Below are 26,358 nucleotides of genomic sequence, written 5' to 3'. Positions count from 1 at the left end.
TACAACCAGTGGTTTATTTGGTACATGCTAGAGCAGTCCTCCAGCTCCAAAGGAAGGTGCATTGACCCCAAAAACAAACAGGTACGGAATTAATTGTCCACAACAGAAAATCCTCCTCCAATTCAGCCTACAATAGCTCTAACAAAAAAAGCTCAAAAGTTCACCATCCACTCCAAAGTTTGTTACAATTCAGCTACGGCTACTGTTAGCAAACCTTGATATATCATTTCACACGAATGAAACAATTAAAATACACTGCAAATATCTGTATGGAATCATTATCCTATGCTTTAAAGCAAACAAATACACCTCATAGCAAATTCCACTTGAGAGTATCTAGATTTTCTACACAATCATGTTTTACCTGTGCATGGGTTAGCAGAGCACAGGGTGCTCCATGGGTAAACAGGAAAGCAAAAGCACCCACATATTCATTAGATGTGTATAAACAGGGGAACCCATATCCACAGAAGAGGCTGTTCATGCTTGTAATCAAGCCCAGCTGTGAGAGGAAACGTTTGCGTGTACCTGTGAAGGTGGATGTGTGTGTGTCTGTGCGATTCTAGCTTTTTGGAATTAGTTATAGAACTGCATTCAACATTTGTAGGTGTTTCTTAACACTCCTTAAGCATCTAGTATTCTGGTTTATCTCTTCCATTGCTGATGTTGATCCTAAATATATAGTTCACTGATTTCTAGTTAATTATGCCTTTAATAAATCAACAAAATCTTTCATTGTCAATGTGTTTAAGCCATGGGCACTGAGAAGGGCTTTTTTCTATGACACTCCAACATTTCTCAGACTAATGATTACCAAACTTTCTTTGAGCTTCCAGTGTGAATGGATTCACTGAGCTACAGAGTTCTCATTCTCTATAGCTTAACTATCCTTTTTAACATCTCAAGTATCATGTTTCAGAGCTCGGGGCTGGAATTAAGTAATTTTCAGTATGGCACATAGAATCATAGAATCAACTAGGTTGATTCACCCCCTCTGTGAAGAAATTTTTCCTAATATCCAATCTAAACCTCCCCTGGCACAGCTTGAGGCCATTACCTCATAATGGCCATAACTATGAAATACATGTTTAGATGATCTTCAGGTCCTTTCTAACCCTAACCATCTATGATTCTATACTCCATTCCACTGAACTGAGCTGAATTTCTTCTTAATTCCCAAGTGAAACTGCTGCTTTTCAGTGGAGAAAGTCCTTCCAATTTTGACATCCACAGAAATTGTGCGCATGCTTACAAATTATTTGCATTTTTAAAAAATATGAGAAAGGTCCACAGATGCACAGATTACTATCTATTTTCAAATAACAGTCACAGCAACTGTGCACTGCCCTCTGTTTGCATGTCTTTATAGGAAGTGTAGAATTCATTAATACAGAACAGTGCAAAATATTTTAAAAACAGTGATCTCAACATACTGCACTGGAGATATGCTACCAGTTTCCCTGTTCTGTTGGTTCTGAATCCAGAGTGCCCAAATGAATGCCACTCTTGATGCACTGGACAAGATTTCTGGGACATCAGTAAACTGCAAGTCTAAGAGGGAACTGTGTTTTCTGTTTTGGCTGGTTTTCCATGGAAAAGAAGAAACAGGTTAATAAGAGGAGTCAAAACATCAAGTGTTCCCTACATTGCAGAGCTGAAAAACTAGCTTAATTAATATTTCTGCAACAGAAGGACCAAAAGCCAGACCACCAGATTCAAACTGTTCAGTTTGGTAGTTCAGGGCCAACTTTACTGTGAACAACTCTGAAAATTGATGCCTTTTATGCATTAAAAATATATTTTAGCTATTACAAAGCTTTGAAAAAGCATTACAATTTCTGCTATATCAGGAAGTCAGTAAGAGCTGACCTGAGGATATGGGCTCAAAATCTAACACTGCACATCCAAATTAATCATTGCCTCCACCTTTTGCTTTCAAAACCGGTACCAAAATCTCATTCCTTTCTCTCATACAGTCCGAAACAGGACTTTACAGCCATAGACCTGCACTCTGTAGAGAATGCCAACAAAACAGCAGTTGACAAGTTCAAACAAAAGCACAATCACGTGAAAGTGACAAAGCCAGAAGAAAATCCATTCATCTAGAAAACTTTCCGGAAGCTGACAAAGTGATAGGTAGGTTTAACTCATTCAGAAACCATCATTCACTTGCAGTGGCAGGCTTGGGGAAGAGGAGTGTTCTGGCACTGCTGTTTCTCTTCCTTCACATCCAATGGATCTCTTCTTTTAACGTCTGTCTGAAGATGTGCTCCTCAAGTGGTAAGCCTTAATCTTTTCCAAGACAGTCACGTTTATTCCTCATCTATCCCAGTATGAATGTCTCACATTCAGAAGCTAGAGCTTTCCTACATTTACCCCCACCACCTGGAGTACAAGATACTTCAGAGGTTCATAATACCCATACTTAAGGTAAAGGAAATGTACTGAGGGAAAGTTTAGAAGAATCATCCAATTTGAATCTGTCCCTTCAATAGGCAATGCCACCATATTCCAAATTGGTGGTTTAAAAATGGAAAGTTTTATGACTAGTTATAAACTTGTTTGTTATCTCCAGCAAAGAACCAACAACAACAAAAAAATCCCACAGAAAAGATAGCTTTCTTGGTAGTTCATTTTTACTTTCTCTCACCAAGGACAAAGTAAGTCTTTTTACCAACTTCTTATACTCCTATATCTGTATGGCTTTAGTAATCAGTACATAAAGTGCTTTCTTCTCTTTCTAAAGAGCACATGAATTGTTCACCATCCCCTGTAGTTCTCTAAGTATGCAGATTTCAGGTATTATAAAAATAATTGAAGTATAAAAATACTTGAACCGATGCTGTTTGCAAACAAAATGGAAAAACTATAAAATAACCACTCACCAGATTCTCTTCAAACCACTCCCGTATACACACTGCTGTGGCCCCCGGAATTTGATTTCGCAATGCTTCTTTCTCTTGAGGATCCTCTAGCATTTCCAGCGCCATCTTTAGATCTTCCAGGAGATGCAAAATTTGAAATGTGCCCAAGTATACTGATGGAGCAGGTGACACAATATCATAACCACCATTAGCATATTCTGTAGCTGACTTTGTACCTGAATCAAGTAAAACCAGGAGAGACAATAATGTTTTGTAACTATTTTGTAAATAATAAATATATACATACTACACATTGCAACGTTTGGACTTCAGATGCTACCAGACAAGTATCATTATTTCAGGCTTACCAATACTTGAGTTAGTCTTTAGATAAATAACAAACACTGATGAATTAAATATGACAGGTATGTACAAGCATATTAAAAAAATTCTGATCTAGAAAACACTTGCAATGTCTATTAAATTATAAATGCCAAAACCTTATCACAAATCACTTGTAATTTTCCATGGGTACCATGAGATGTCACTAACTTCTCAGCTACATAGAAATCCCCACACATAGCAGTGTTAAGCAGTTTATGAAAGACTAAGGCGGTTCTTTGACAAGAAACTTACATGAAGACAGAATGTGTTACCAGAACTAGAAAAATCTGTGACCTTGAGCAGGTCTAAAACCCTCCCTCAGAGAAAAACCCAACAATTTAGCAATAAAAATTACTAAAGAAACTTTGCTAGCTCTCTAAATTACAAAAAGCTGTTTAAATTGCAACACCTCCCTCCTGCCAGCCCTCCAGCAACAATATTATTTTCTCAAGAACAATAAGCACAACAATAAACATATCTCACTTGATGGAAGAACTATAAGTAATACAAATTCTAGTATCTCCAAATCTTTTTGTCTTGCTACTGTGCTTCAATGAGATGCACATTAAAATGAGCTGCAATTTCTTAGTCCTGAATTTCAGACCTTGATTTCATTTACTATCCCGTTGTTTCTTTCAGAACTCATCAGATGGAAAACTTCCACTTGCTCTACTTTTTACTTTTTTTTCCCTCCTCTTTTTTACAGTTCATTGCCTCAGGTACATAATAGACTGTACTCATGTCTTTGTTCCTTTTCTCTCTGGCATAAACAACCACATTTTCACACACCATGGAAGATTTTTTCTTAGGCTTTTGATCATCTCTGTGTTGGACCCACATAGCATATAGTATTCCTTAGAAGCCTGCATCATTGATCTACATGAGGGGATTATAATAATCTCTATACTACTCTTTGTTTTACTCCTGTGTTTAACATAATTTACATCTTAGTTAAAAAAGGACCAGAAATCATCACTGGGCCTTTGAAAATTAGATTCTAAGTTATTTTCCTCAAGCAGATGTATCTAATTTGAAACCCAATGTTTAACTTCACTCAAAGCTTTCAGGAAAATTCTAAATAATATTAACTAGGCTTTTTCAACCACTGCTTTAATGACACAAAGAATTCTGTCAGATCTGTGCAAAAAATTGTGTGGTTTGAACTCTACTGTAGGATGTATATGGGTTGTTTGCTTTGGGGTTTTTTTATTATTGTTTTAAACAGTGCAAAACAATCCACAGAAATTTGTAAAGTTTTGCAAGGCTCAGTAGTAGGGATTTCATATTTTTTTTAAAGCAACACTCATTTTCACTACTGAAGCATTACATATACCTCTTTTCAAACTTGGAATATTTGCTGTTTGGTCCTGCTGAATCTGCTGCTTATGAGTTTATTTTAATACCTCAAGAGTGAGATCTCATCTTAATTTCTGGCTAAGACCATGCCCAAGATAAAGCTTCTTCAATATCAGCTGCTACAAAGACTGCTACACAAGACAATTTCACCTCATAAATCAACATCGTCTTCCTGAATTATTCCCTATCAAGGAGAGGATCAGCTAACACCTGTGCTGGATTTGAGTATTCTAATCATGAAGAGATATTTTCTTGTGTATTTCTATACTCTCAGTTACTCATGCCAGCTTCATTATTTCTGTTTATGCAGTTGCTAATGCAGATTATTATTCAACTCTAGCAACTAAAGATAGCGGATTTAAAAACTGTGTAAGAGCCATTTGGGTCATATAACCTCCTAAATCTTTTCATTTATCCAGAGTGCTTCACTACTCATTTTTCAAAACGGATACACACACAATGTAGCACTGATGGTACTTTTAAAGATCCAGCTTCCAGGTTGGACAGAGCCTTGGGTGGCATGGTTTAGTGGGAGGTGTCCCTGCCCATGGCAGGCAAGTTGGAACTAGATGATCTTAAGGCCCTTTCCAACCCTAACTGTTCTATGATTCTATGATTATTGTATTAGGACTTTTAAACTAGTTTTCTCACTCTTTCTTTTGAAAAACTCCATGCTAATTTTTTCTGTCTTTTTGCTTAGCAAGTACTTCTCACACCAGAACCACAGACAGGATCCAAATTTAATTCATAATCAGCTTTGGTAGCTACTCCTTCAATGAACTGACAATTTAAAATAAACGTGGAATGGGAAAAACTTAATGGAGCATTCTGTTACAGCATTCTTCATATTATTTATGTGCATACTTTTTATATACAGACAAGAGAGAAACAAGCAAACAGAAATCCACACAATCCAAACAAACCACACACTTTCAGTACCACAACCAATACTTTAATTGTGAAATAAAAGCCATAATCGTTCCGCTGAAGCTGAATAGAGATGTAAATCAATTGTTCAGGAGTTCAATTATACTTGGTAGGTAACTTACACAGCCTAATACAAAGCCATACCATACACACCACTGTAACTTTCTTGACAGTATTGGCAACATCTTCCCTCACCAATCTAAATGCCTCACTACGTATCACATCTTGCCTCCATCCTTAGATTATCATGGCTACAACATTACTGGTAACGTCTACCTTCTACAGAAAATAATTTAAAATTCTGTAGGAAAACTCAATCACAATGAAATTCACACAGTTGGGCATGTCTTTATTTGACTTGCCTCTACTGAAACACTGGGGGAAGAAAAAACATATATGCACACTCTTTAATCTTGGCAAGTGGAAGAACTGTTGCCCTTGAGAAATGCAGTTTTATAAATGTAAAATATCTGAAGTGCTGGAGTACAGGAAGGGCCATCCAGGGATGTGGATGTCCTGTGATTTCCTGAGACTGGGCATACTCAATATGTATGCTTCATTCATCCTAAGCTCTTCAACTGACTGTTCAGACTATTCAGCCACCTCAAAGTTTCTCATTTTACACAGTAGTGGAAGGTCATAATTTCTCAGAACTCTCAAGAACTGGGTACATACGTAAGGCCTACATGCCAAGTCTTCATAGTTGTAATCTAAGGTGGGCCTTGACAATAGCCCTGTCCTGTGCAGGGACATTTGGAAAGTGGTAACGTGTTTTTACCAGGAAAGAGTATCAGCTTGACATCTCATGATTGAGATAGAGTCAACTCAAGAACTTTCAGGTGTTTTCTCTTACTGCTATTTTCCTGCCTCAAATTTTCCTCCATTTAATTTTGCATGAAATAAGAAACAAAATGAAACATGAAGAAGGAAATATTTTTCTATTTGTTGCTAAGAAAAACAGGACGTGACAAAATCATCAAAGACATCCTTATGGCAAACTCATGTTCCCTAAATTACCTAACAACATACAAAAGCTGGTATATCTTATGACTTACCACATACCTATGACTGGGAATTAATTTTGAGCATAAACAGTACAGGATTTTAAATTGAAGATGACAATAAAGGCACTTGGAAATTGTCTTAGCTAGTAACAGTAAACAGACAGCATAGTATTTGTTTCCTTACATGAATAAAGATGTAATGATCTTACAAGTCTGTAAATTCCTATATGCACTAGTTCCATTAAACCTTGAAAAGCAAAACATCTCTGATTAATACCAACTAAAGATAAATGAAGGAAGTAGAGACTGAAAGACTCAATTAATAATTTTAAATCTTTCAACTTATGTTATTGTGCATGAAAGAATTTTTTTTATATATATATATATATCTCAATATATCAGTACTATTCAAGGTTTGTATTTAGACTTTAAAAAGCAGGCACTGTTGAGAGAAGAATGTACCTGTGTTTCATACCACCAGAAAGACAAACAAAAAACAAACCATATCTGTACTCTTACCATGCTGAGTATATACAGGGCATAATTCTTAGATATGCTGAAGATTCTAGTCTTCAGCAATCAAAATTTCACTAGTTTCAAATAACTGGGATCACAAATATTAAGCAGGGACTTAAAAGTGCTTTGCTTGGCTGGTTAGGGGCCAGAGTACTCAAATCAACAGAGGTTACAAAGCTCTCCCATGAGTAACTCTCCTTGTCCAGAACAAGAACTACCCAGATCTCAGCGCATCACTAAGAGAAAATGACCTTTCACACCTCCCCATCAAATACACTCCTCCACTGTGAAATTAATTTTAAACTTATTTGCTATGGGTTGCACTGTAGTACTGTCTATGATCCTGGCTGAAACGGAAAACAAAGAATTCCTCTGAAAACAACAACTAATGCACTTTATACGAGGTAAAGAAATACAGAAGTGCAGTTTAACTCAGCATTTAAACTTAGAAAGCTTCCTAGTTTAATGCCTAAATTCAAATAAATCACAGGCTTGTGATTCTCTTGTTTGCTATCCATGTAGTTTCATATTAAGTAGTATATATATTGCTCACCAGATGAACACACCTTGAAAAACAGAAGTAAAAGGGCACGACAGTAAATAATTATATTTCTTTTCATTAGTTTAAACCTTTAAATCATCATGCTGCAAAACACTTTAAGTTTTAGCAACAGACAGTAAGAATTTTGCAGACTGATGCAAAAAGGAGATTCCATAGTGCAAACAGAACAGTACATGTTATCAGTATATTCTGCCAACAATAATTAATTTGTGTGTAGTTTTATTATAGACAGCTGAAGTGGGGAAGAATGTGGGTCAAGCATGAGAATTTTACAGATACCCAGGAAAAATAAGAGCAGTTTTGAACTCTTCAAAAGACTAATTTTGTATAACCTTGAGGAAATCACAATCTTTCTCTGCCTCATTTTTTTCCCAGGGGTAAACAGGACACAGGGGAATCTTTTGTCATTATGTTTGTATAATACTCAACACCAACAGTACCAGAGTACTACTGGAACACAATCACCATAAATGTCCACCTTAGAGGAGTAGGAAAGGAAGAAAGAAAGTGAAAAGAAATATTGGAACTAAGACATTCCAAGCAGCTCAATTCTGACTTCCACATAAAGAGAGAGTGGATGAAGGAGGTTAAACATTGCTGCCCTGTATATGCATAGAATAAAGAATAACATTAAGTAATAAAGAAAGAAAAAACACTTGTAAGTTACACATTTCCTACACCCTGACCATGCAAGCACATTTTCAGTTCAAAGTTCCTTGTAATTAGCTGAATGGCTTCAAAGAAACATTCCTTTTGGGCAAATACATAACGTGTTCAGAAAACCGCACTACTGGTGGCTTACAAAATAAATTACTAAGCAGAAGAAAGAAGCAGAAAGCCTTGCCAGTTGAAAATCAGCTCTCCTCAGCTAATACTCCATACATTCATCCATCACCCAACTTTCATCACTTGTAGCAGAAGATCCTTTTTCTGATCTCTCACTTTTCCTTGTACTTTAACTTCCGATCACCTGCATTCATTCTTACTAGCTCATTATTTTTGTTCTAAAACTGGCTGAGTTTTGGAAAAAAAAAAAATCTGGTAAGACACAGCTTAACCATCAGTGGTTAAAAAAAATATTTTCCTAAAACTGCTGACTCCTTTAGTCCAGAACAGCAAAAATCCAACAAAAGCTCCACAACAAAACCCAAAAGTTACTTCTATGCTGGGATAAGGATGACTTCATAGAAAGCTGAACTAATCAAGGGTACAATTTTGAAATATGACCAACAGTGGTTCAGAATAAAATTACAAACACACATTTTCTCTGGCCTTTGAGTCCATCATTACACTGCTAGAGAACTTTGGTTTTTTACCTTAGTTTTTACTCAGTAAGCATATAGGTTGTCCAAGCTCTTCCTCTCTCCTTCAAGACTACAGAGTGTAATTTTCTTTGAAGCACAAGTCTCTTTTTCCTCATGAAGACAGTCTTGAAAATGTGAATTTATGTAAACTAGCAGTAAGGTCCAGATGGGACATAATTCAGCCTCCTTGTTCCTAAGCCTACTCTCAAAGGAATGAAGTAGCAGCTCACACAATCCTTTCCTCTAATACTGCAATGCAAAATACATCACAACTGGTGTGTTTTGAATCATAGCTCATATTAGCTTCTCCTCAAATCTCTGCTTTTAGATCTTTAACTACAGGGAACAACTGTTAAGCTGGATTAGCAGGAAGTCCTAGGAAAAAACTTCCAAGCCTAGAAACTTTAATGACCACATTCAGATGCAAGTTTCAAGAAGCTCAAATCACTTTCAACTGAGCTTTATTTACAACCACACATGGAGTCCTTGAGACAATTTTCAAGGACTGTCTATAATTTCTTATGCAAATTATGCAATTACTCAACCATTTTCCTTTTACATGCTTACAGACTAAACTGTGATGTGCAGCACATTAGGTATTGTACACTCAGCTACAACAAAAAGATCTCTCCTATCCAGAAACACAGGCTAAGCAGCCTCACAGCTGGTGAAAAAAAGATGATGGATTATGCAGCTATGATGGAGATCTGAGTCTCCATTGCACAAGAAAAACAGGATCAACACATTTTATTACAGAAGAACAAATATTTGCACCCATTCTCTCTCTGTTCTTTTTTTTTTTAATTTACACACAAATATAAGTGAATTTAGGGCTTGTGAAACCAGTAGTCTAACTAATACAGTGTTGTGAGATAACAAATACATCTTTTTAGTACAAAATCCATAACAGTTTGTAGTAAGAAGTAGTAAGCTACTGGTAACATCAATACAGTTTCATGAAAAAAATTAATCTCTGAAAGTATAGGGAAAAGAACATTCAGTTTGTGAGGAAATAAAGGCATCTTGTTTTATAAAAATTACACGATTTTTAAAAAGACTCCTTCAGATCCACCTCATTGCCTTAAAGTAGGAAGTTGAGAAGCTCCGATTTTAAATTTAATGAACTCCCATGTTTCATAAAACTTGTTTAAATTTAGATCTTAGAAATCTGTTCAGTAGCCTGTGAAAGAATTGACTCATGTACTGGAAAACAGATCACATCATATAAACCACAAAAGAATCTATGTGTCTCAGATTTTCAATCCTATGGCGTTATGGCCATTACGGTTTAACTGCCTCCCTTTGCTACATGTTATATCTGAACCTATTTACAATTCTCTTCCCCCCCCCCCCTTTTTCAAAACTTAATACAAATACCTATGGTGTATGGTTTTCATTTTGCACAAACACAATGCAGCACTGCATTTTGGCAAGCTGATGTAGGTGTCTAGGTCATGACTTCTTGTTACTTTATACCAACAGAACTGTTTATCTATAGTCAGAAATAGAGAATTTCAAGTAGCACATTTCAATTGCAAAGCTCTCTCTATTTTAAATTAGATTTAACACTTATTTTCAAGAAAACTAATTTTGTTGTTTTGCTGAAAAGGCAAGAACACATTCAAGAGATGTAAGACACCAACTTGATCAGTAGGTCACCATTTGAAGTGAACCTTCAAAGGACAATTTTGTCCTAGACAAAACAATTTTAAATGCCTATTTTTGCAAAAGATCATTAAGTGTTTATAACAAATTCTCAAGGCTTTCAGTTCTGTAAGATTCTTTACTACTGCTCTGTTTACAGAGGGAATCCATTAGTACCACAAACAAGATTCAGAAAGTCTTCACTCTAATTTGTGCTCAGAGCCCCACTATCTGTAAGAAAATATGCTTAGGATAGTAAGAGTATGGGAAACATGTTTCAGGACAGTAGCACAAATAGCTATAGTGCTTAACCTTTTGCAAGGTTAAGCACTCAAAATTGAGGAAATTCCAGACTTCAGGTTGCTCTGGCAATCTGGAATAAGGAATGCACTGACAATGCCATGCATGTGCAATCAACCTTCAAATTGCCATGATTTTCATATGCTTCTAAAATACAGGTCAAAACGGCACCTGAAAAGTTATGGAAGGTCTTAACTTGAAGGCTGCATGATGTATAAAACCCATACAACGTACATTATCAAATGGCTGCAGTGGTTATTCGAGCGTGCACACAGTTTGTGAGGCCATGTCCGAGATGTTAACAAACTTAAAAGAAAAACCACAGACAGATAGTGTGAAAAATATGGACTAAATAAATAGAAAGACAGTGAAATGCTTTATCTTTAAATTTATAAAAGATTTTAGATTGTTATAAATCTGTTACTGTTGATGACATCTAAGGAGTTAACTAATTAGCTTTTCCACAGTATCAAGTTAATTAGCATGAAGCTAATTGTCAGCACCTAACAAGCTACAAGAAGTGTTATAAAATAAACGTTGAACTACAAATTATAAACCCTAAAAATTTGTGTTAAGCTTTTATATTTTCCCCTTTAATGTCTACAATAGTTAAAGGTCACCATTTTTATCCTCCCTCCCCCCTCTTCCATATTCGTGTCACATAATTTTCTGCAACTGTTATGCCAGGAAGTTATCTATTTCTCTATCAAAGACGGGCTTTCAAGTAATTTACTATATAATTTCCTTTCCATATCTCTATTGTATCTCTATTGAGATCTATTCATAAATATGTTCTACCTAATGGTTTCAAAAAGCCACTGTATACCTTGTGTAGTACACTTCACAAATGATCATCTTAATTAATGCATAGCAGTAACAAGATAACAAGTGCTGTAGGTACATTATTCCTTTTGTTCAGAAAAAAAGCCTAAATTCTTGATTGGTAAAGAACAGAAAATGAAAAGGAAATACACTAATTGTAACTGAAGCACAGCCTTTTAACACAATCACAGAATCACAGAATAATTAAGGCTGGAAAGGACCTTAAGATCATCTAGTTCCAACCCCCCTGCCATGGGCAGGCACAATCACAATATTTTTAGAAAATACAAGAAAACCACCACAACTGCTGTTGTTCAGTTATTCTGATGTATAAAGAATTTTCATTATGCTAATTAATCTGTATCTCCCATTATTATTTCAATTATAATCTGTGCCAGTTCAGTGCTCTGAAATAAATGCTACAAAAATCTGTGTTAAAATTCTAAAAAGTTGTACACCTTTACTACAGAGCCTAAGTTTTTAACTGGAAAATACTGTGAAACCTGAATAAGACATTAATGATAAAAATATAAAACCATTAGGAAGTATACAAATGAAAATGAAAAACAGAAGCTATTCTTTAGTCATTCTACACAATCACAAGGGGCTCGTACTGCCCATCAGCTGCATGTCACTCAGGGTGCAGCTCAAGTAAGATCCACTCCCCCCCCCCCCCCCCCCCCCCCCCAACACACACCACAAAAAATAGGATTAAGTGCTCTCTGTCTGGTCTGGACAATTTCAATCCCTTATGAAGCAGAACAGAGTTGTCTATCTCTTTCTCTTAAAGTGCTGTGAGAGTAGTCCTTGCATTCTGAATGAATCTTCTGATAAGGTATATGCGTATTTGTCCTGGGTTCAGCAGTATTCATGGGTAAAGGATAAGGTCACTGGGAAATATTTTGATTTCCTGTTATTTTTGTAGGAAATTAGTAAAAAACCTTAGTCCATAAAATCTAAACTTCATCTAAAGGGGTTCAAATAGAAATGTTAGTATGTTTTGTCCACTCCTGCATTTTTAGTCCAAATTCTAATCATTTAACTAGAGGTGATTTAGGAATCTAACACATCCAGGAACATAGTGTAGCTCTAGAACTTGAACTCTATGGATTTCATAGTAAAATTATGATGGGGCAGAAAAAGAAAAGAAAAAATGAAGGAAACACACACACACTGGTCCTCCTTCAAATTCTGTCAAATAGATGCCATGAAGAAAATATATTAAACTTGAATTAAAATCCTGTTAATCTCTTATGCATAATTTCCTCTAAAGGCCCATTTTTCAGCAAGGGTGAGTGAACTGGTTGGGTTTGCAGCACACAGCTAAAGCAATGAACTGGCCACCAGCATTCTGCCACCTCAGGAAAAGGGAATTTAAATATGCATACTTCCTGGACAACTTCTTCAAAGTTTTTAATTGTTTATATTTTTTAATCTCTGAGTACTAATACTGAAATAGCAGTAGACACCTATGCGATAACACGTTTATAACTTTCCGATTATTTTTCAGTAAGCAGTAATTGCAGAAACTGTGGTTAAAAGGAAACTCAATAATTACACTGATTAGTTGGTGAATTTGAAGACAGCAGCAGACGATAATATTGTGACAGGAGTTTGGTCATTACTCACAAAAGGAAATCATGGATTTCCAGACTGTTGACAGAGAGAAGCAGTTTGATACAAAATTAAAATAAAAAAAAATATTTTCATTCATTAGGATATATTGCAAGGAGAAAATAATCAAAATCTACAGCATATAAAGAAACACATTTTAATAAATGGGTAAAAGCTGAGCAAAAGGGAAAGTAATGCTGTGGTTAATCCTCAGAGGGAAGCAACCTCAAATAAACAATGCATAGACAGATCTGACATATGTGCGCTTTCTTTAGAGAAAGCCTCTGTTATGAGTGCAAGTCATTCCAGCTAATGGATGTCATGTTTATTGACAATCACATTAGTCCTTTCTGTTATTTTAGTCAAGAAGACTAATCATCTAGCATGCCTAATTTATATAGCTATGAGGGTGGGTTATCAGTGCAGATGTACTGAAGCATAAAAGACTTGGGAACATTGACCTATCTGTCAAATTTGATCAAGCCCAATGAAATTCAATTTGTTAAATTTGCTTCACAATCCTACCCTCATGCACTCTAATACATTTTGCATTGCACTGAGATGCACAGTCTACAATGAGACTTTTTATTTGGATTAATGAGAATCATGTATGAGCTACGTTAACATTTGGAGTAATGGACATGACTTTTAAAAATAGAAGGCTAAAAGTAGGAAGTAAATCTGTAAATATTTGTAACATGTATTTGCACGCCTAGTTCTTACCTTAAAGGACAAGACCACAATCTAATATTTTAACAATAACTACAGCTAAGAAAAGAAATTGGGACTGTTTTCTCATAAAACAGAAAGAATGCTGGTTTTGCATGCGTATATATACACATATACTCAAGCTTCAAAAATAAGCCAATGCAAGTTACGTATCTCTGGACTTCTCACTTCTTTAAAATAGTGATTAATGCTCATTTTGTGCCTAAAGCAAAGGTTTCTGAAGCCAAGAGAAGAGCATAGCTCTTCTAGTACCCACTCAAGCCTCATCCCAAAGGAATTATCTTTTTCATCAGGTACATAAGGCTCCCAACAGTCATGAAGTTTAGCCTTTGTCTTTGAATCCAGTGCTGCCTAGAGATATCCACAGAATCTGGACACAGTAAACTGAAACAGCACAAGCTCTGAACAGCTGATTTTTGTTGCTTCCAGTTTACTCAACAGCAGCTACATTTGCACAGATGATTTGTCCAGTATTTCCTGGTTTTATACATAAAACTGCAGTTATAAGACTCAGTCCTGGTTTGTTTCATGACAATCCTGCAGTCTTTCTTCTGAACGAGTTTCCCATCTTATCTGTTCTCTAACCATACAGGATGAGAGAACATTCCTGTTTTACAGTCACTGCCCAAATTGCATACAAAAGCTTACTGGATTGAATTAAAGAGGATCAAACTTGAATAATTACTATGTTTCTCAATTTGAGACGAATTGGCATAATAACCGTGTCTAAGTATAGGCTCCAGCCCTTCAATCATACCAGAATATTTAATAAATAGTTCTGGAACACACGAACATTAGCTAGAGGAGAATGTCTAGAACAAACTTGGAATCATAGAATAGTTAGGGTTGGAAAGGACCTTAAGATCATCTAGTTCCAACCCCACCCTACCATGGACAGGGACACCTCACACTAGACCATGTTGTCCAAGATTCTTTCCAACCTGATCTCGAACACTGCCAGGCATGGAGCATTTACCACTTCCTTGGGAAACCTGTTCCAGTGCATCATCACCCCACAGTACATAACTTGTTATATCTAACCCAAACTTCCCCTGCTTAAGTTTAAACCTGCTACCGCTTGTTCTATCGCTACAGTCCCTGACGAAGAGTCCCTCTCCAGCATCCTTGTAGGCCCCTTTAAGATATGGAAAGGCTGCTATGAGGTCTTCACGCAGCCTTCTCCAGGCTGAACAGCCCCAGCTCTCTCAGCCTGTCTTCATATGGCTGGAGCCTGGGAGGTGCTCCAGCCCACTTATCGTCCTCATGGCCTTCCTCTGGACTTGCTCATGTCCTCCTTACGCTGAAGACACCAGAACTGCACACAATACGCCAAGTGGGGTCTTACGAGAGCAGAAGGGCAGGATCACTTCCTTTGACCTGCTGGTCACACTCCTTTTGATGCAGCCCAGGATAGAGTTGGCTTTCTGGGCTGCAAGAGCACACTGAAGTCAGCTCATGTTCAGTTTCTCATTGACCAACACCCCCAAGCCCTTCTCCTCAGGGTTGCTCTAATCACTTCTCCACCCAACCTGTAGCTGTGCCTGAGATTCCTGACCTAAGTGTAGGACCTTGCACTTTGTTTTGTTGAACTTCATGAGGCTGGCATTGGCCCACCTCTCAAGTGTGTCAAGGTCCCTCTGGATGGCATCCCTTGCCTTCAGCGTATCAACCGAACGCAACATGCATTAAAATGTCTTATCTATTTCTAGTACTGGAAAATAATAAATAAGGTAAACAACCTTCCCAACAAATTGAACTTTTGCTTTATAACTAAAAATAAGTAAAAGAATAAAACAATTTGATTTTTTATTGGTACAGGTAGATATAATTCTAAAATCATACAGAAGTATTCAGTTAACATTGATGTGACTTGACAGATGCATTGTCTGGAAAATACCTTGGTTCTTCTCCCATTAGATATCTTTATATAAGCCTGTTTTCCATATCATACTGAATACCAGTGGACATTCGACTAAAAATATAAGTAATGTGAAGTCATAAAGTCAGCTGTCTAGAAGAGGTTACCAGTTTGCTCATGACTTATCCATGCACTGTGGAAACAAACTCTACATACATCTAGCATGCTTGAATCTTTTTGTTTTAGAGCATGGACACCAATGCCACTACGAAACAGCTGTGAATGGGAAGCGTAATCTGCCAATTCACACAGAACATTTCTTCCATTATTTGCTTCACTTCTCTGTATCACTGTTTCCACCATCATGGGCAACAAAGGGGGGGGGGGGTGTAAAAGCAATGCTTTTTGGAAGCCTGAGGCAACTTAATTCTATTCTTTATTTATCAAGATTAACCCTAAGATGTTGGGCACAAACAATCTGAAAAAGATGTGGGGAAAAGGAGAACAATATTAAAAACACAACATCAAACCCGGCTTCTGACCCGAGCTATTCTTCTGGCATGAAACTAGAAGAAATATATGACTTTTTTTAGATAGTCATATACTGACATTTAATCAGTTATGCCAAATATCACAAGGCTATCTTTCCATACCATGGAAAAAGTACTCAACACTAAACACCTATTGTCTTACCCAGAATGAGCCTCACAACAAACATATTTCAGAGCTTACATTCATGGAAATACTGCTAAGTAGCAACGTTATCCTCTCAGTGGAAAACCTGAGCCTGTAAGTCTACAAAACTTTATTGAAGGGAATATGAAATGGCACTATCAAGTAAAACTTTCATGGTTTTTTTTTTTTCTCCTAAACAAAACATAGCACTGCTCAGAGAAACAAGGCAACAGACCTATTCGGTGAATACGTGGTGTTTTATGTTCATTAGAGGAGACACTGGACAATTTGAGTTATGTTGGAAGCATGAATAACAGAAAAGACTGAAGCAGACGAAATCCCATGGAATTTCATCAGCCCCTCAAAATCCCATGGAATCACCCCAGCCCCTCAAAATCATTCCAAGTTTTCTAAACCTTTCCTTCAAATGAAAGCATACCACAAAGCTCTGACGACTCCTGGAAGAAAATAAATGTCTAACCGAAAAATCAATTTAAATAGAACATGTCTACTTTTTCCCTCTCTTGATTTTGCTGAAGAATTGAATCATCAGTGCATCCTGGTATCACCAATGTGTGCTGGGCTATACACAGAACCATAGAATAGTTAGGGTTGGAAAGGACCTTAGGATCATCAAGTTCCAACCCCCCTGCCATGGGCAGGGACACCTCACACTTAACCATATCACCCAAGGCCTCGTCCAACCTGGTCTTGAACACTGCCAGGGATGGAGCATTCACAACCTCCCTGGGCAACACATTCCAGTGCCTCACCACCCTAACAGGAAAGAATTTCTTGCTTATATCCAATCTAAACTTCCTCTGTTTAAGTTTGAACCCATTACCCCTTGTCCTATCACTACAGTCCCTAATGAAGAGTCTCTCTCCAGCATCCCTATAGGCCCCCTTCAGATACTGGAAGGCTGCTATGAGGTCTCCACGCAGCCTTCCCTTCTCCAGGCTGAACAGCCCCAACTTCCTCAGCCTGTCTTCACACAGGAGGTGCTCCAGTCCCCTGATTATCCTTGTGGCCCTCCTCTGCACTTGTTCCAACAGTTCCATGTCCTTTTTATGTTGAGGACACCAGAACTGCACACAATACTCCAATTGAGGTCTCACAAGAGCAGAGTAAAGGGGCAGGATCACCTCCTTCGACCTGCTGGTCACACTCCTTTTGATGCAGCCCACGATAGGGTTGGCTTTCTGGGCTGCGAGCGCACACTGAAGCCGGCTCATGTTCATTTTCTCATCAACCAACACCCCCAAGTCCTTCTCCACAGGGCTGCTCTGAATCTCTTCTCTGCCCAACCTGTAGCTGTGCCTGGGATTGCTCTGACCCAGGTGTAGGACCTTGCACTTGGCATGGTTAAACTACATGAGGTTGGCATCAGCCCACTTCACATGTGTGTCAAGGTCCCTCTGGATGGCATTCCTTCCCTCCAGGGTATCAGCCGAATCACACAGCTTGGTGTCATCAGCAAACTTGCTGAGGGCGCACTCAATCCCACTGTCCATGTCAGCGACGAAGATGGTAAACAAGACTGGTCCCAACACTGATCCCTGAGGGACACCACTCGTTACTGGTCTCCAGCTGGACATTGAGCCATTGACCACAACTCTCTGTGTGTGGCCATCCAGCCAGTTCTTTATCCACCAAGTGGTCCATCCATGAAATTGATGTCTCTCCAATTTAGAGACAGGGATGTCGTGTGGGACAAGAGAGACCGAGTTAAAATTTCTGGATGTATGCAGGTGGTTTATGAGCACATGTTCCACAGCATAATTAAAGGGACAGGGGCTTCTATGTTCCTCTGGTTCTTTTATAGCACTCAACACAATCATAACCCAAGGTTTGCAATGGCTAAGAAATTATTTTGGATCCCTAGTTTACGAATTATGGTTTGAGACTCGCTGTTCTTGTTCTCTCTTTACATATCTGAGAGATATTCCAGTGACTGTTTGCGTGTTTTGCAAGAGGTTAAAATCTTGTTTGAATAAGGTTTTGCATTCAAAAAAAGAAGGGAGAAGGAAATATACATCTAAATGTTCCTAATAGCCTAGAACTTGTTCCGTTGGTGTGAAAACTTATTTGTGGAGTTATACCCATCATATATTCACATTTACACTTTTGTGTATCTTAGCAGACTCTTAAAGCTTACACTTTTGGAATAAAGTGAAGACCCATATGTGAATGAGAAACAAAATATCTAGAGATCCTTTAAACTAAAAATCCTGAATAAGACTTCCTGCCTAAGCATGGTTAGTCTAATAGTTATATTTGAAGCTCTGTATTAATCTCCGGATAGAAAGCTTTACTAAAAGAGCAGGAATAAACAGAACTGCAGCAAAAACTTTGGCTGATGTCATCATCTTCATCATTACGTAAAAAAAATCTGAAGGCACAGCATGGGTGTCACTATTTAAATTTATAAAGCTGTAGTGAATGCTTTCCCATTGTGCACAAGCGAGATCATTGCCCTACCCAGATACTTCTTTTAGAAGCTCATACTGTATAGTGTGTGAGCACAAACCCCAAAGGTACGAGTCCTAACCAGAGAAATCAACTTCTCTTCTTGGAGGCTGTAATGTTGAGAGAAAAATTTTTAATTGCCTTACTATGACAGCATCAAAAGACAACAAATTCTGTCTTGCATAATATGCCTGTCTCATGGACAGCTGTGTAGAAAAGAAATTCATAGCATCATTCCAGAATATAAATTTTAACATGAAGATACACACTCTAACTCATCAGGCCGTGACGGTAATTAATTGCTAAGCTATTTTAAATACATACATAATAAGCAAAGTTATATGATTATATATACACATTTTTGTATATTTTATATATATACATATTTTTTGACAGTAATTAATTGCTAAGCTATTTTTAATACATACATAATAAAATTATATGATTATATATACACATTTGTGTATATATACATATTTTTGTATATCTATATGTGTTTGTGTAAAATATAGATATATACTATCTAGCTAACTGAAAACTATTTTCAAAGCACGCTGAAATAACTAACTCATGCAATATGGAATGTGAATCAGAAGGTATTTAAGTTAGAGCATTAGAGCAAAGTCAATAGTCACATGTCTGAGGTGGAATTGCATGTTTTCTTCCCTTATTTTACTTTACGTTTTCTTCATTCAACTGTTCAACCAGAGAAATCTGCGTGTTCCAGAGAACTTGGCAAATTGAGAATGATAATTAAAAAGTAAACAGGAAAATTGCAGGAGGGAAAAGCACAAACATAGCTAAATCTCTGGACAGTTTGGTGTAAAATAAAGCATTATTATACCTGCAATGATGTCATCCATCTGCTCCAAAGCTGCTTCCAGCATATGACTAGCGTCAGAAGCCATCATCTGTGATTTCTTCAGTAGAAAGAGTAAAGGTCTGAAAAGACAGATGAAACCATGGGTATGACACTAAACCAGACCTGTCACTGTTACATTATAAAGTAAGCCACACAAGCAAAAGTCCACTTTAGCAAAAACACAGCCAAAAATACAGTAATACGGAAAGTAAAAAACTTGTTCCCATGAACTGGGATTTATAAGGGTTTCATTCATTCTGGATTTTTTTTCTTTTTAAGTGATTTTACTGTAACAAGGAAATGCAGATGGATATAAAACCAATCTCAAATACTGGAAGCTACAGATTCCCCAATGTCTCATCCTTAACAATGATTTCCTAGATTCTAAGTTGTGTACATTTCAACCTTTTGAACTGTGTGAGAAAAGGACTGACTAGGTTTCAACGCAGGAATGACCACACGGTGGAAAACATGCTTAACCTATAAGCAGAACTCTGTAGCAGCTCTGCTTTTTGATAGCTGTCTGAAGAGTAAAGACAACGCAGAAATTATTTTTACTTCTCCTTTCTATAACCTCATTCAATCTTCGTATCACTTCTTTCATTACACTGAAAATACAGTTCTTCGTTCCAATAATGAAAATGCCCCAAGTATGAAGTTTCTGAAGTTACTGTTGCCCCTTTAAAGAAGGATTAAAGACACTCATGTTTCCATCTGACATTAGGGATTGCAAAGAAAATCTTCCAAAATTAGCTGCTACTTGTTAGTTGGTGTTGCTGGACTCTTAGTCAAGTAACAGTCACTGTTGTCAACAGATGACATTTCAAAGGGGAAAATAATTTAGGCTATCTATTTCACTGCCAGTGAGAAAATGCTCCCTTAAATAAGGCCCTTTTGCACATCACTTCATCACTGAAGTATGAAACCAGTGCCCACGCAGAGATGAACAGGGATTGTATTTATGCATGATTTCTGCAGTGCTCTAACACATGGAACACTGACAAAGCCTTTAAAGGGTCACAGAATTATGATTTCTCTTCCATGAAGGCTGCAATTCAGTCTTTTGACATTCAATCTTCTGATATGGAAAATTTAAAAACTGTGATTCAAAAGGGTTAGATTTTGACAGCTTTCTAAGCACCACAAAGACCCCTATCTGACAATGGCTAAAGATAGCCTTCAAATAACACAGGTTGTAGGTAAGCATATAGGCCATGGTCATATGTTTATGGGGCCAATTATTCCAATGCCACTGAAATGGCACTAATCTGTATTTATCGTGTGATTGCCTATGATAAGAATTCAATTACTTTGAATTTAAACAAATATTACAATAATCTGTAATGGCAATTCACATAGATGAAAATATTTTTGTGTTCATCCAATGACAATTCAGACACTGGCCACAAGGACCAACAGCATGATTGGTAGCTAAACCACATACACATTCTCTCAGTTGGAGCCTGCCTAAACACTAGAACATAGAATCAGCAGTCAGAGCATAAAGTCAGCTTTAAAATAAAAGTTTACACATTGTTTCAGGGGGACCATGAGAAAAAAAAATAAAATCCCTAAAAGTATACTCAAGGCTGACTCCAAATTACTGCACTGTAAGAAATGTTCAATCTTAGTAATAAGCCCAGTGCAACTGAAAAGTTCTACTAACAAGTCAAAATTATTTGCTTCTTTTACAAACTAAGAACTCTGAGATGCAGGCTTTTCTCCATTTTGTATATTTCACCAGCAGCGAGCGAGCTCTGTGCAAGGTGTGCGTCCTATGTCCATTCTAGTCAATGTATGTAACACCACTACCCAGAGGGACAGCCGTAGGAATAACAGTCAGAAACTACTATGTTCTAATCTGAGGTCTGCCATTTATACTTGTGGTAGTGGGTAAGCCACTATTTAACTTCAGATCAAATTGATCTGAAGAGCATTACAAGAATGCCTTATTAGAAAGCAGAAGAAAAATCTTTAGCATCACCCAAGGCAGAGATAATTTAAATGAATGGTTGGTTTTAGTCTCTCTATTTTTGTCAAAATAATAATTTAACATGGACAATGTTAAATGTACTGAATTTTACCAAAATGCATCTGATCCAAATATTTTATTTAATGGTATTACACAAACAATGCTCAGAATAATCTGGAAAGTCATTAAGTCAAATTGATATAAAATTAAAATTTCAGAATGCTTACACATGTGAAGTTTACAGACACTCCCTCCAATTCTGTTCCTTCAATTTGTTGGATTTGGTAGATTTCCATCTTCTGTTGTCACATTCGCCTGCCAGTAGCTTAGTAGTTTCACTAAATATTTGAGAGATACCTGATTCTCAACTGCAACAAACTTCCTTCTTTGTAATATTTTCCCTAGTTCTAAGAAATCACAACATTGGTCATAACCACCTCAGTGAAAAGAAACCCACCTACAGTAAGCAGCTGCCAGAGGTGCACATAGGCTGGTTTGCTCCTGTGGCAAACACGGCCACCAGCCGCTCCCCCAGAAATCTATGGCCACCACTTGTATTGGTAAATCAGGACAGCAGACTGGCTTGAAATTAGAAGGGAGAAAAAAAGTGGAAAATACTAAAAATTGCACAGTTTCTATGGCTGCATTACACAGCAGGCTCTTACTTGTGCAGTAAGCTACCACTCTGTATGCTTAAGGCAGCTAAAGCATCACACACTTGTCAACAAGGAATCCAGAACTACCATCTCTTCTAAACATCAAATACAGTATTTCACCATCAGTATTGAAAAAGGTGCAGAAAATGATGACAGATTACATTGCAAAATTGAAATTTTACTAATAAAAACCCCTTCAATCAAGTACTAGGCACAAAACAAAGTTTTGCCGAAAAAATACCACCAGAACTGCGTCTTTTATCTCCTGTCAGCCTCCACACACTGCCCATTTTCTCACCTGTATCACAGTGTATTTGTTGCTTGACTGCATTAAGCTAGAGTAAAACCTGCTTATCAAACAAAGATTTATTAATAAATGCTATGTTCTTTGCTCCAGAGCGATAATGTAATATTACTTGTTTGACATCTTTTTCTAGACAGACCTGTTGCTTGTGCTTCAGGCAAATCTTACTTTCCCAGACACTCCCTTCTCAGAGTGTACTGTTCCGAGTAGTATTATGAAAATAGCTTGCAGCTCTCATATGCTTTTAGTTATTATTTCTGATCTAGTTCTATAGAAATATCTACAATTGTGGATTCTTTTTTTATTATTATTAAATAAGAAGACACATGTATCAATCCCATGGCATGCCAAGTGCCTCAAACAGGATCTATGTGCTGGTATTTTAATTGCAATTATTTTAACAGTTTTCATTCCTGAATGACATTAACAGATGCAGAACACTATGACTTATCTACCTCTATTAAAAAAAAAAAATACATATATTTTGAAAAGTTTTTTTCAGCTTTGGTAAACATTAAAAAAACCTACCACTAACAAGATTTAATGCTCCAGTACAAGCTTTAATATCAGCACATTCTAACCTTCAGGATTTATTAGATTAATGTATCAGCAAAATACAAGAACCAATCTACTTACCTTTTCAGGTCCCCAAGAAGAAAAGAATTTACTTTTTTACCTGATCAGTAGAAATTGTTCACTATTAATAGCCACAGTTTTACAGTTAAGTAGATATAAGTCAAAATTATAATCATCCTTTCTGAGCCACATGCTCATATAATTTAGAGCCCAGCCCACAGATAAAGATATTGCAACCTTCTTTGTTATAATTACCTAAGTAATAAGATCTTCCAGGAAGTGCAGACAGAGCAAACTGGTCGGAATGGTCTAAGTTTATTTTGCTTAGCTATCTTTACCTTATAAAATCCAATCCAAGATTTGCATTTTAAATCAAGTGAAAAATCTCTGACAGAAGCTATTGTGCTTAGAGCCAATACCCCTTGCAAATTTCTTAACCTGCTTTCTGTATGTAAAGTTATAGCTTACTGTATCCAAAAAGAATATAGTATTTAACAGACATGGTCATTATGAGCAAAATGCTCTTCAGAATTATGAAAAGCCGTAATTATATTTGAACCTTTCATGGCTGCCTTGAGCCAGCAGCTATCCAGAGATAAGAATGTTAACATTTAGGCAACTCATAAGTCAGCTGTTTTTCCAAGGTTGCTCCTAATACTGAGGTTGCCAACTTTATCAGTTATGGAGAAGGGTGTGGTTTTTGACAAGAACTCCTGAAATCCAGATCTTCCTTAATATCAGTGCTTTGGGTGGCCCACAAGTTCCTCTAACATTTAGAAGACACAGCTAATAATTAACTACCACCACCTTTTTTTTTTTTTCCCCAGGATGAATAAATACATATTTGTAAAACGTTTAAAGATTCAAGAATCACACTGCTTTGTACTTTATGCTATACTGAAATATCGAACAGCTTGGGTAAGCTTCAGAAGCCCTTCACACATTTTTCAGCTGCAAGATAATTCCTGAGCTGGAATGAACCAACGTGCACAACCTCCAAGCCCACCACGCCCCACCTTGCTTCTCCTCCAGTTGCATGCCCTATAGTACCCAGTCACCCTACAGGAACACAGCTGCTGATTTCATCTCTCCAGCCTGGCTCTGTAGTTCTCATGACACCACCAAATACAAAAGTTATAAATACATACTTGGATCCTGGCCTTTTAGAAGCTGGCATCCACTCTAATTAAAGTTAATCCTTAGCCCTAAATAACTATCCACAGCTGCCGGGAGCAGAAAAATTTCTGATGATTACTAGAATGACCGCCTAAGGTACACTACTTACACAGCATCCTCCAGGACTATTCAGCCATGAATCCTGTTCATCTGATTATAGCTTAAATTTAATTTATTTGTTAATTCAGACACTACCTGCTCTATTCCGCTTCATATGCTTCATTGGAATAGGCAGAAGGATAAATAGAACCCTTCCTTCGTTATTTATTACCCTTTCTTGTAATAAATGAAAACAAGACTATTGAGGTTTTTTTTAAAGAATAATCAGAATGGGAATTAAAAATAATTTTCAGCTAGAAAGCATAAAGCGTCCACATTAAGGAGAGGGGGAAGCTCTAGAGAGAAGCTCTAGAGTAGTTACAGTTGAACGAAGACTTGATACTGAGCTACTTAGGTAGACGGCAGAAGAACTGGTAAAGTCTCTGGTCAACATATTGCCGGGATTCCTTACATGAAGGGACATCCTTAGGTGAAGCACAGTACTAGTACAATACCTCCATGATGAAAATGAGCTAACTAAGCTCATTAACTAAATCAACTAAACTAACTTATGAGGGAGCTGGGTATTACCCTGGCAATGGAAAACCACCACATTTGTGTGTTGCTGATAAACGTTTGCGACAAGCAGTAAGAACTACGCTGCTTTTGAACATATTATAGTTAAAAAAATGATTTAAAATATGAAGGGAACTGAATGTACTTGTTTACTGCATTATGAAGTAGCAAAGTCAAAGCCAAACATTTATTTTCAAAAATAAACTCATTAAGTTTACTAATACAAGTTCAAATTTCAATTTTAGGCGAAGGAAACAAGAAATCAACTTTAAAAACACACTATATGATCTGACTGATACTTGATGATGCTTGAAGAACACAAATCACCTCATAGTAATTACTCCACAGGACTCATAGATACTAAGTTCTAGCTGCAATTGGTATCATAACCAAATTTGCACAAAGTATCATCCTTACATATAAAAGTTGATGTTGACAGCATGGCATGTGCAAAGTGAGGTTTCTTCAGCTCCTCTCTGGAGCAATTCTATCATCTGCAGAAAGCCATTCATTCCTTCAATGTTGTTTTAAACATTGCTCATAAAAGCTTAAAAAAACACTTCATAATTTAAAAATTATGAAATTATTATCAGATTAAATTGTTAAATTTAAATTGTTATCAGGTATTTCAAGTTTTCTCTCTGTTATACACAGTATAAAAGAAAATGTTGTAGCTTCTAAATTTACAAATCTCAAAACCAAAATTGCATTCATTATGTATTATTTTATCAAGTGGGAAAAACGCCTCATTATTGAAATGCTGTCCTGGGTTCAACTACATCTTCTAAGTTACTTAGACTTCAGACACAATGCCAGGGAAACTGGCATTTAATACAAGCCACCCTGCAACTGTGAACACAAATATGCTGAATTCTCACTAACAGGAACTGATGGTATCAAGTACTTCTATATAAATTTGAGCTTCACTAGCTAGCTATTTTGAGGAATGTGTCTGTGGGAAACAACAAAAGGAAAAATATACTTCTGTTAGAAACAGCAAATTTAACAGATGTGAATCTGCTTATATTAAAAGCATTAAACTAGGAACAACAAATGGATCGCTACAAAAAGCACCATATTCCAACATTACTCATCACATCAATGAAAATATAAATTTTAACAGCTGTGTCTATTTAACATTTATGCTTATAAACAAATCATTCTTCTAT

The 26,358-nt window shown here is 36.9% G+C and overlaps 1 protein-coding gene across 1 annotated transcript in view; it reads right to left on the bottom strand.

Annotated features, from left to right (window-relative positions):
- PPFIBP2 (PPFIA binding protein 2) overlaps positions 1–19,967 on the bottom strand; it is an 87,371-nt gene extending 67,404 nt beyond the window's left edge. The window contains exons 1-2 of the mRNA XM_061462882.1: positions 19,873–19,967; positions 2,886–3,100 (exon numbers count right to left, since the gene is read on the bottom strand). Of these exons, the coding sequence (XP_061318866.1) occupies positions 2,886–3,100; positions 19,873–19,939 (282 nt within the window). The 5' untranslated portion in view covers positions 19,940–19,967. The remainder of the gene's footprint in view (positions 1–2,885; positions 3,101–19,872) is intronic.
- Between the last annotated feature and the right edge of the window lie 6,391 nt (positions 19,968–26,358).

This window comes from Pezoporus flaviventris, unplaced genomic scaffold (assembly GCF_033815535.1).
Source record: "Pezoporus flaviventris isolate CSIRO_AGI_PZ_B2104156 unplaced genomic scaffold, CSIRO_AGI_Pfla_v1 ptg000036l, whole genome shotgun sequence".
In the NCBI taxonomy this organism is placed as follows: Eukaryota; Metazoa; Chordata; class Aves; order Psittaciformes; family Psittacidae; genus Pezoporus; species Pezoporus flaviventris.
Note: the sequence above shows the minus strand (reverse complement) of the source record. Positions and strands in the feature narration are given on the sequence as shown.